A 12319-nucleotide genomic window follows, 5' to 3' on the forward strand; every position below is an offset into this window, starting at 1 on the left:
ACATTTCACATCAAAGTAGCCCGTCATAACTCACGACCCATAAAGACACTGCACCAGCTGCATCTCTAATCCCTGCTAATTTCTTCATTTCTTAAGTATAACAGCAAGGAATCACTATTATTTTCTAAGTAATGACAGAATATGACAACCATCGTGGATGCTCTCCAGATATGACTCTTTTTTTCTTCTCCTCCATAATGACCCTGGTTGTTTTAAGTTCAGTCAAACCGCTGAAGTCCCCAAGGATGTTTCTCTGAAAAAGTCCTGCGCCAACTTTGCTTTGACCATAAAGTTCAAGCTGGATTGAGAAATTCCACTTCTGCTACTGATCGTCTCTGTCATTAGAAGCAAGATCGGAGGAAATGCTCCTTTATAATCGATTAAGGTCTTGAGAGGTCTATAAACTCTCTGACTAAGGAGGATGAGAAACACTGTTGGATTCAGGGTCAGTCTTTGTTCAAGCTTCATAGAAATATCTTTTTTACAAATAAAATATTCCCCAAAATTTTATTAGACGGCTTAACAAATTTATCAAACTACCTGTCATAAGAATGAGAAAACTACACAGCATCATGAAGTGCTTTAACCCTGACAATTTGTTTTTCAGAGATTTTCCTTCAATTCACCTTTTTGAACAGGAGTGAAGAGTTTCCAACTGACTTAAAGTTTCTATTCCCAAATTTGAGCCAGAAAACTGAAAATCTTTGGAAAGTAAAAAAAAAAGATCAAAAATAATATACAATAACTAAAATATATTTTTTCAGTTCAGGTGGATAAATAAATAATAATCATTTTTTGATCAAAAATGTACACCATGCTTTACTTGTTTCTCCTAATAAAACAACAGTTTTGAGAATTAACATTAAGTATGTGAGTTTGATCAGAGAGCCTGTACACCCTGGTGGATTAACCATTACAAAAACAAAATAGAGAAGTTGCATTTCCTTGCAGCAAATGGGTTGAAATGATGAAGCTGAAGAAGTTCAAACAGTAGTGAAAAAAAGCTGAAAATAAGAAATAAAAAAGCTAAATAGTTCAAAAAAGTATGAACTGAAAATTTGGATTGTAGATATATTTCACCCCATATAGATATATCTATATATCTATCTATATCTATATATCTTTATATATATATCTATATCTATATCTATATCTATATCTATATCTATATCTATATCTATATCTATATACACACACACACTTCTTCAATGGATTAATTTCCTGCTCGTTATGTACATTCCTTCCTGTGATGTTTTTGTGTTGCTGTCAGCCTCATCTGCACACTGTCACAGTTTGAAGGAGTGCTATTGAAATGAGGACTAATTGTTCCGGTCTGCTCTTCTCCAATGTCCTCCAGCACCTCTGCTCCTCTCACACTCATTCCTGCCATCACATCCAACGTGCCCCCCATCAGTGTGTGAGTGACAGCCACACTTCTCCCGCGACCCCCTGACAGTGTCGGAGCAGCCTCCGTGCCTCGTGAACTGGCAGCAGGGGGCTCTCAATTGAAGGAGCGCTAATTATCACTAAACACCTGCCAGGCAGAGAGCCCTGACATATCTTTATCACTGTGGTCATAAAAGCTATCACTGATTATCATCAGGACACTGAGCATACAAGACATCTGCAATGGGTTGATTATTCAACGTGATGGGAGTTGAAGGGAATGCAATCATGGGGAAGGAACTTTAGCAGGAAGTGTAGCGTGAGAAAACGTGGAGCCATTTCCTTCCTCATAGATAATCACTCCTGATAATGTAAATATCAACTTCACACATCACACAGCCACAAAAAACACAGGTCGTGGACTAAAATTTAATTCCGAACCTGGGGAGACGGAGCGTTCTCCATAGCTGCCCCTACCCATATTCAGAACTGCTCTGACTCCTCAACATTCAATTCTCTGGTAAAAATTCAACTTTTTTATTAGCTTTTAATTTGTGATTGTACGGTTGGTTTTTTTTGTTCTGTTCGACTTCTGTTCCTTGCTTTTATTGATCTTAACAACTGTAAAGTGTGACTGAATTCTTGAACAGCTCAATGTAAATAAATTCTATTATTATTATTATTTGTATTATCATTAATATTATTGTTATTCAGTAGCCCCATTTGTAGCTATGGGCTCAATTCCCACCCACAAACCATTGCTGCAGGTAATCTTCCACTCTCAGGGTTTCCTGTCTCTTTTCAGCTGTCCAGTCTAATAAAAGCTTTAAAAAGCACAGTGTGGCAGCAGGAGATACTCAGGTGTAATTTTCTTAATTACATGGGCTACCAGCATATCGAAAAGGATTGAGCTACTGTTAATAATGTTAGTCCTGCCTGTGCTGTACAGCTGTGGCATTTCACAATTAAGAGGCTCATTGTCCTATTATTGTGTCTAACTTATCTCTTTGCAGAGCTTTCTGCCACAGTTTTACCTCTGATGATGGTCGTAGCGATGCCTCTTTGGGTCAAACTCTCCCCCTACATCCACAACCACATCACATTCCGACAGCAGTGCTGGGTCTCTGGTTCGAATGATCTCAGCATCCTGTGCAACAAAGAAAAAGCTCAGTTGATCTGCAATCATCCATCATTATGCTTTCAAGAGATTTCTGGGAGAGAATGAACATCTGAGTAGAGGCCCAAATCAGGTTTTTAAAAGCTTTCAGTCCAAGTCCCAAATGTAGTTCAATGAATTACACCTGGATCTTTAATTATCTCAGAAATGTGGCCATGATTGAATGGGCTACAGGCTGGATGTGACCTAGCCTATCATTTGCACAATCTTGAGCACATAAGTTTTATATATATATATATATATATATATATATATATATATATATATATATATATATATATAGATAGATAGATAGATAGATAGATAGATAGATAGATAGATAGATAGATAGATAGATAGATAGATAGATAGATAGATAGATAGATATATTTAGATATATATAGATATATTTATATATATCAAAACATGATTACATGTAAGATTTTAGAATGACTGATGAGCTTCAACACTGGTCATGAACACGAATATGATGCTACATTCAAAGTTACTGCTTTAGGGGTGAAACATACAAAACAAACTATTGCATATGTAGCTGCATTGACCTTTCTAGTTTTAAAGTTTGGTAAAATGGAAAATGTATTGTGCCACCAAAATTCTGACAGTAGTCAGATAAGTCACCACACTGTGTACACCTGTGTTGCTAACCTTGCAATGAATGTGAGTCTGTGAGAATCTTACTCCAAAAACCTGAGCCATGCTTCAGGATTTCTACCTAAAGGAATTATGTGACAGTTATTTAGATGACCAGATAAACCTTTTTTTACTTGAATGCCCCAGCAATGTGGAGTATTTCTTATATCTCATAGCTCTACTTCCTTTTAACCCTTTTCCTTTTCTCACCTAATGTAATGTTGTCCTCTTCCTCCTCTTTTGAAAAACCCTCTCTTTTTTTTCACCTTTATCTTCACGTGGAATTGTCCACTCACATCATGACTGCTCATCTCTTTCTGCTGTTTATCTTGTCTCCCTGATTCTCTGCCCTGCGTTTATCTGTCAAAGCACATTTTAAACAACTTTTTAAGGGTTCTTTGTGAGTAAAGGTATAATCATTAATTTCTTTACAATTATTATTATTATTATTATTATTATTATTATTATTATTATACGTGATCTTTTTTTTTTTAGAATTGATGGTGGGGGGACAGCTTTGTTCACATTTAGGATACCACTAGGCACTTTGTTTGGACTATCACTTATAAAAGTCAATTATTTGATTTTTAAACTAATAACTTTATTGAGTGATTTGGTCCTAATGCCCCATTATGAAGGTGAAAATTAGATACAATCTTTCTAGGGGATCTATCCTCCAGTACAGCAGCACCCCCATTTGGATTATTGTGATATGACATATGAAAAAATAAAATATATATATTTTTTTATTTCTGTGAACCGCCGCCATAAAACTATTTCATACAACAGATATCTTTATTGTGTGGGTACCTAATTTGGGTTTTGATAGAAAAACGACACCGGCTGCCCTTGATCAGTGGTGCATTAATTTCCTAACCTCGCTTGCCACTGGACCTAAACATCAAATGTTTGGACCTACCTTGTACTCAGGTAATTGGCGGAGGATGAAACAGGCAAGAACCTCGTCGCAGTGGAAGGTTCCATTGTGGGTTCCGATCTTTTTAACGGTCATGTTTTCAGTGCAGGGTCTCTTAGCTTGACTTGACATGTAGCGAAGTTCTGGGCGTGCCACGTTCACGGGAGGCAAAGCGTAGGTGATACTGTGTAGCTTAAAAGGTAATATGACACTTGCTGTTTTGGAAAAGTTTCTTTGCAAAGTGCTTTTCGTTATAATAAAAGCAACCCGCCACATTCAAAAATCTGCCCACGAGACGAACCGGTGGCGGACAGATTTGACAGCCGGACCGGAAATGGATCTGGGTAACTTCGTTTTATTTTTTCTGTAAAACTTATCTATTTGCTTGTTTTTTATATCCATATATCTAAGTGAACCCCATCCTTAATTTGATATTTGTATATTTTTAAATTAAGCAAGAAATGTGACCGAGGTTTTATATTTTACAGCGCAGCCTTGTGTTATAAATCTTAGACGGCAGAGGGCGCTGTTACTCTTAAAATAGACCTAGTTTTCTCAGGTCTTGAGGGTTATGGTTATTTTGTAGTTTTATCCCTGCTCTCCTCTTTTCCCTTCTTCGACCTCAACCTTTTTCAATCAAGACCATTTTATCTTGTCCAATGTCTAAAGGATTTGGAACTAAGTCAGAAAAGCTTGCAAGCTTCCAAACACATCAACCTGGCACAATCACACTTTGTTGTCCTCTTCCTCGGGATAGGTTTTAAGAGAATGGAGCCAAAAAGGTATGATAACAAGTAAGGATCTGTAAATAAACACTTTGCTCCTTTTGAACAATTGCAACCCAAGTTCTGACTTGGGTATTTACAACTGACAAAATAAGTCCAGCAAAAAAAAAAATCATGTGTTAATTATCTTTTTACCTTTGGACAAACCACTGTTTAGGCTGCTTCCAGGGCTCCCAGGAGCTAAAACCCTGGATTCAGTCTTCCTGTGCTTTTTCTTACACAAAACAGACAGTTTAGTCACTAAAAGAAAGCAAAAATGGGAAAGACATTTAATTCTGAAGGTCGAGAACCAAACAAATTTTCACCGACCTTTTGCCCCTAATTTTGCCTACATCTGTTTGTCTCTTGTGTTCTGTCCCTCTTAGCCAACTCTGTTACTACTTTATTTAAATACTTCAGAAACATGGGAAATTTGGATCATGACACTTGTATTGTTTTGAGTATAGAACGACACCAGCCAAATGATGTAATTTGACTCTGCTCCTCATTTTAACATCCAGTTGATGAAATTGATGGTCATACCGCATATTGAGAGGTTGAGATATGAACTGTCTGACAACCTGCATAAGTTTTAAGAAGTCTGTGGAATATGGAAACAAATAATACAATACACCGACCAAGACCCAATCGGACCCTCTGTTCCCACCATCTCATTCCTTTGGTACCCCCTTTGACAATTAAAATAAAATAAAAGAGGCTATGTATCTATAGTAATATTTATCTACCTGCTTTTTGTTTGTCCAATCGTTTTTTAAATTATAATTATTACATTATCATCAACATTACTCACAGTACTTCTTTATTCAAATTAATTTCACCAAATGCCTGATGTTAACATGTCTCCTTTAACTAAATGCAAAGCCCCTATAAACTAAATGTTAAAAAAGAATTCAAGAGTATACTTCTAAATATAAAAGATCCAACCCGAATGAAATTAACTCTCATGAGATTTATGAATATTGAAGAATTAGAGATGACTTTAAATATGAGATAAGGTAGCGTTTGTAAAAGTGTGCTTCGTGTAATCATTGAAACCTTACAGGTTTTGGAAGATTTCGGTCTGAATATCTAGCTAACAGTCGTGTTTGCCTCTCTTCAGTGACACACGGAAAATAATGAAAGAAATATGAGCACCAAATTGAGAATTGGACTGGGATTACTAAACTAGGTCAGTCACAGATCTCATTCCCAAACTCTCGTTCTCGCGATACTACCTTCAAGGTTTATTGACAAGCTAATTAGCCAGATGGGACCTTCGTAGTACTCAGGCTGAGAGTCGCCGTAATTTTCAGGCTTACTTGAATGTCACCTTTTTCTGTTATTTTGCACAACCCGATTCAGCAAAGGAAAAAAACTGCCCTGCTCGCCACAGCTAAAGGTAGGTTTGTCATTTTAGAATGATGTGTGCAGAATCTGTTTCCTGCAGAGCATGATTCACTCCTTCGATGATGCTGGTAGTCATTTCCAATGTAAATGCACGGGCCTGATAATGTTTGCGCGTATTGTGCCAGCAAAAATGAATCAGCAGGAAGGACTTCTTAATTTTACAGATGCAGCACCAATTGAGAGTTTATTAATGCTGGGAAATGTTAACAGTGTTTTGGGGTATTTGCCCAAATGTAATGTGGTTTTGTAAAATCCAGGTGGCGCTGCAGGTCATTCTCTGTAATCCACTAACCCGAAGGTGGTCGGTTCTGCTGTATATCACCAGTACACTGGGCACGTTGACAGCTCTTTATTTTAGCCTAATGAAATCGATAAACATTGATTTAAGGGGGTTTCCATTTTCCAAAGGGGACACGGTGGAGGGTTTCTCTTGTAATGAAAAACGCCCACGCTCCTTCTTGTACCAACTCGTCTCAGTTTTGCCTCAAACTATTATCCAATAGTGACGAGGCTTTAACGCTACCAAAAAAACATTAAGCTTTTTTTTGGGTCATTTTTGTTTCCTCGCTTGTATGAAAGACTGTATTGTGTCGTTCTAAGGCTAAAAATATCAAATTAACCAAAAGGAAGAGAGATGTTCTGGTCACAGTCTCATTTCTTGAAAGAAAAAGCTGAAAATCTTTATTCACCAGTTAGTTATTAATGATGAGAATGTTAAACTATTAGCCCTTTTTGCAGCATGACTCATTCAAAGTAATGAGGAACCTAGAGATGATTCTTTGTTATTGTTGTTGTTGTCGTTGTCATTGTTGTGGTTTAGAAACTATTAGATTAAGCCTCATAACCAAAGTTTCCTGCATCTCCTTAGTGACATGTTATGCAAACTGCTTCAGGCTTGTGTTGCCACAGATCAGCACCATGGACAGCAACTTCACTGAAATAACAAGCTAATGGATGGTTTGTTGTGTTTAAGAGGCAAACATGTTCTCATCTCACATTTCACCAGTATCCCCACATTCTTGATATACCGATTCTTCAGTCATGGTTTTTTAATAAAGATAATTGGCCTCTTACCGCTTATGAATTAGTGACCCTTCAGAAAGGTAGTATGTGATCCACAGTGAAGTGTCTAATTTGCATAACTTTGCATAATTGGAGACTGGTATTCCTCTAGAATACAAATAATGGTAAAAATGTCACTACTTCTGAGTAATTTGAATACATCAGAGGTAAAGATCATGTCATCCTTTGATTAGGATCCCTGACAGGATAATATACTCATATCTAAAGCTTGTTAATACAACAGATGTGCACGCATGAAAAAAATAAGGATCAGAGACAGATGTGAAATTCAAGAGGAAAGAAGGAAAGCACAGAATGTCCTTTCTTTACTCCACATAACACTGGAACATTACTAGTTATTGCATAATGAATATTAACAAGTCTAATGTAGAAATCTCAAGCATAACTGGAGAAATCTGATTCATTTGTTTTGTCTCCGTGTGAACTGTAGCTGCCTTCTTTTTCCCAAAAATTAAATGAGTCATGGTCACAGGCTAACAGAAATAAACAAGCCTGAAGGTAATGTTCATCAGCCAGCCTCCCACAACGCTGACCAGCGAACACCATATCAGACAGCCTGCTCCCTCCCCTTTCCTCACACTGGCTCGTCCCTAAGCACAAGATACAGTTGTGGGTGGTGACAGAGAAAACGTCACAGTGCCTGACTGTGATGTTTCCTGCTGCTTCCAGTTTTACACGCGGGGATGATGGGAAATGATCCTGCCCCCGCTTTCCTTAAAAGGAAGAGGGGAGCAGCGCTCGATCCAAAAGTCAATTATTTGCCATAGGGTGAGTGTACGTCATGTTCCCCTGTGCTGTAACACTGCAGTGGCTGCTTTATAGAAAGTTTGTAGTTTTTGTTGTTTTTCAGCCAGTACAAGAACTTTTTTTGTTTAGGGAATGGAGCACAATATTAAAACAGCATTTCATTTATTCAAATCCAAATGGTATAGATTGAATGCCTCCATATGACTCTTAAATTATGACATTAATAATTCATGAGCATAATATGAACCACATTATTCAAGTACTTGTCATCATTGTCAGTATGGCTGTAAATTATTGCACTTTTCATAGGAAATCAGTAACGTGTATAAATCCATCCTTAGACATTATAAGGAGATTTGCTCAGTTAGGTTGCATCCTTCTGACCTTCAAATATTTAGCTGTTTTAATGGTGTGCCTATGTCTACCCTAAGGCATCTTGAATCTCATATTTTTTTAATTTTTGGGCTTCCAATTTCAAAATATCTGTCTGGCATTTTCCTGCTTGTGTTTTCTTGTCCCACAGCCTGGGAGCAAAAGTTCATTAACATGAACTATTTCCCCCCAACAACAGATCTAATAGGATACAAACTGAACCCCCTGCAGCCAAAAGAAAAGACCCTCCGAACAACAAACCCAAAAATCATCCGCATAATTACAAACACTTCCCCTGTAACAGCTGGTGAACCCCCGTCACTCTGGGGCATTTGGGAAGTGTAGTTAATCCAATGATAATCCTGTGCGTAGTTTACACATATTATCGCTTTAATTGCTACGTGTGCTGTGCAATTATGCCATCACCAATTACATGGCTATAGTTTACAAGCTTGTCTAGGCATTTGGTTCCCTCTAATAGATGCCCTTTATCGTAGCATGCCACCAAGACATCTCTAATGGAGTGCCTATTGGAGTAATGAATTAATGATATGTTACGAAGCAATGGTGCAGGTTGATGTTTGTAGTTGTAGATATAGTAGAGGAAAAAAAAGCAGATTTTAACACAAGAAAGGGGAAGTTGATAGAGGATGATGAAGCCAATGAAGGTGTAGAGTGATGTGTATGTGTGTGTGTGTGTGTCCATCCATTAGAATGCAGAGTGCGTCCTTCAGTGTGACTCACCCACCCCGCTCCCTCCCTCTTCCCCCTCCCACCCACCTCATACCACCAGCAGCAGCATCTAACTGCAGTCACCGCCTAATATTACGCCTCTGACTTCACACCGGCCGACTGAGGATTCTGTTTCTACGGCAACACGCTCCAGACTCCTCCCCTCCCTACCTCCCCTTCGCTCTCACCTCTCCCCCTCTCTTCCCGGCACAGACCATGTGACTTTCAGGAAGGCTTCTTCAACCTCCCCTTTCTTGTCATTAACCCACTCCTTACCAGAGCGCTGCCAGAGGCTCCCCACAGCAGGTTGCCTGGCTGCCTCCTCGCTCCTCGGAGGTTTCAAAGCGAAATCAGACGCATCGCTAATCACTCTGGAAGATCAAAGCAGTGCTTGATCTAAATGTTGGATTAGCATGTTTTAGAGCACGCCAGAATGAGTCAATACGGTGCTTCACTTGTCTGGGAGACTTCTCTCAGCTGTCAACGAGAGAGTGGCCTGTAAAGCAGCCATAGTCAATATTTTCATATTAATAATGAATCACATGGACTGCTTGTATTTGAAAGGGTTTTGCTCACGGCGATAAACCCATTGCTCTGTCCGCCATCCTTAAAGTTCCTCCAAAGTCTGTGAGGTTTTGTACCATGGTGTTGCTATGATACAAACACCAGTATAAGAAAGGCTCTTATACAACAACTGGCTTTGAATGAAATGGAATATATTTCTCCGTCTTTCCTCATTGTGAAATGTCAAACAAAAATAGCTACTGCCATATTGCGCTGGCAGAGCAGATGTTATCTTGCCAGTGGGGGACTGATGTCCCCTCTGACCAAAACACACATTAAACTGACCACGAAAATGTCAAAGATCCCTTCAGTTGGAACAGTCTGCAGCAGAGCACATCCCTGTGTCCTTTCAAGGCTGGCCACACACTGGACAACTTCTTGATCTTAACTGAGTTTAAAATTGTGGGGAGTTCAGACCCATCACACACGGGCTTCAGAATAAGACTGCCACCACCAGCGTTAAAATGACACTTGAGGATTATTTTGCCAGATAATTGGTTGTGACAAGCTCTGAACTAGTTCCATATTCCTAATCATTTCTTTTTCTTTGTTGTGGTGATTTATTAATTTGACTTAAGACCTTTAGAATCGTTAACAAGGATATCCAAATGTTAAAGTTCATGTTTCTCTGCCACTCATCTCAGAACATCAGTGAGAAGCCTAGCAGCTGAGTTGTTGCTAACGTTGACTCAGCAAGTTTTGAAAATGCTCATACCTTCTATGCCTGGTATAGGGGAATTTTTCAGAATTGTCCAATTCTCCACTTGGTCAAAATTGATAAAGAACGTTATCTAAACATTTCCAGTTTTAGAACAAAATCAACCCTGTTACTTAGCTCAGTGGCATGCTGTTTTAGCATCAAGTTGAGTTGCATCATCACACAACTGGAAAAGATGGTGGTGACCAAAAAAGGGCTAAAAGAAAAGAAAAGTTTTGATAGTTTATCCCATAAAAATGCAGAAAATTTGGCAAATTATACATGCTGGGTAACCAAAGCTTTCTGGTTTTGATTTGTAGGTCAAGCAGAACTGTCCTATGGAAAAATCCCCTTTGCTGTGAGGTGGAACATATCACACTCCTGGATCCTCAGCTATCATTCGATGAAGATTTTGTTATTCTCTAAACACTGTGAACAGGTGTATGTGTATGTGTGCAAAATCCATTTCTTGCTTCCCAAGCTGCTAGTCAGACTGCAAACAATGGAGAGACACAGAAAAGGAAGTCTTGACTGGAAGTTCTTTGTCACTTTTGCGACAGCAGAAAAATGAAAGTGTTGCCTGTTCTTCCCAGATGCTACAAGGCATGTAAAGCATGTTAGTTCAATTATGTTAACATTTTTGAAAAAAATCATCTTAAAAGCTAAAAATATGTGATGTACTTGTTTCATAAGTCTCCAACTGGGAGGAAAATAGTTAGTGAAGATACACAGATGAGTTTCCTTTTTGATCCAAGAAGTGTTTGGTCTATTTTCTGCCATGATGTCATCTTTATGCCACTGGGTGTGTGGTGCTGTAATGCAGGGAGGTTTGAGAAAGAGAAATGCATCAAAGTTCCTTCATGAAGAAACGGAAAGAGGAAACTTAGCATTCGGTAGTGATCTCACCTGAATATTGCTTCATTGGCACAACCGTCTCTTCAGTATCCCATTGGGAGATATGGTGTGTGTGTGTGTGTGTGTGTGTGTGTGTGTGTGTGTGTGTGTGTGTGTGTGTGTGTGTGTGTGTGTGTGTGTGTGTGTGTGTGTGTGTGTGTGTGTGTGTGTGTGTGTGTGTGTGTGTGTGTGTGTGTGAACTTTATGAATGAAACCTCTTCTTCCTGAGTTGCAGACAGGAGGTGAGATCATCATGTTGAAATGGAGAATCCCCCACCCTTCAACCCCTCTTACCCGTCCACCAATACTGGTTGGCGCCAATCTTAATGAATCCCATCAGTAGACAATATAGATGTAACACAGAGGAGTGGCAGTCTGACTGATTGTGATACGGTCCAATATCAGCCTCACTGAACAAACAGTCAGGAATTTCTAAGTGGAAAAAGATTCACACACATTACCTGTCCTCTTTCGTCTGAAATCTAAAAAAACATCAGCTGTTATGCTTTTGGTTTGCAGTCAATACGACGATAACACAAATTGCAGATTATCTTTGCTTCTTTTGTTCACGTTCCCTTTAGAAAGAGAGTTGAGTGGATTTGATGATTGGTCGCCTATTCAGTGCTGTGTGTGTGAAAGTGACAATGACTAACACAAGGGGCTCTCGACAAGGTTCCATAAATAGACTCTCCAAAGAGCCAGAAGCTGCCCTCCCCCTCATTCCCTACACCCAAACACACCTCTCCTCTACCCTCTTCCCTTCACACAGGACAATCTGTGACCACTTGGCATCAGGTCTTTCACAACATATTGTACACGCATACAGCAGGCATGTACACACACAAACACACTGCATTCCTCTGTGCATTCTGCACAGGCTTCAGCTAATTCCCTCCTACAGTTTATGAGGCATGATGCCAAACAATGCAGCATTTTACATCAGCCTGTGT

General features: G+C 39.0%; 2 protein-coding genes across 2 annotated transcripts in view; one reads left to right on the forward strand and one right to left on the reverse strand.

The window, feature by feature from the left end:
- The window catches only part of myg1 (myg1 exonuclease), a 28748-nt gene extending 24302 nt beyond the window's left edge, over positions 1-4446 (reverse strand). The window contains exons 1-2 of the mRNA XM_074673198.1: positions 4113-4446; positions 2421-2533 (exon numbers count right to left, since the gene is read on the reverse strand). Of these exons, the coding sequence (XP_074529299.1) occupies positions 2421-2533; positions 4113-4385 (386 nt within the window). The 5' untranslated portion in view covers positions 4386-4446. The remainder of the gene's footprint in view (positions 1-2420; positions 2534-4112) is intronic.
- A 1664-nt stretch (positions 4447-6110) lies between these two features.
- LOC141792268 (mitogen-activated protein kinase kinase kinase 12-like) overlaps positions 6111-12319 on the forward strand; it is a 28665-nt gene continuing 22456 nt past the window's right edge. Inside the window, exon 1 of the mRNA XM_074673148.1 lies at positions 6111-6272. The gene's annotated coding sequence lies outside the window, so the exon portion shown is untranslated. The remainder of the gene's footprint in view (positions 6273-12319) is intronic.

This window comes from Halichoeres trimaculatus, unplaced genomic scaffold (assembly GCF_033239565.1).
Source record: "Halichoeres trimaculatus isolate MK-OKI-2021-1 unplaced genomic scaffold, fHalTri1.1 fHalTri1_scaffold_1, whole genome shotgun sequence".
Lineage (NCBI taxonomy): Eukaryota > Metazoa > Chordata > Actinopteri > Labriformes > Labridae > Halichoeres > Halichoeres trimaculatus.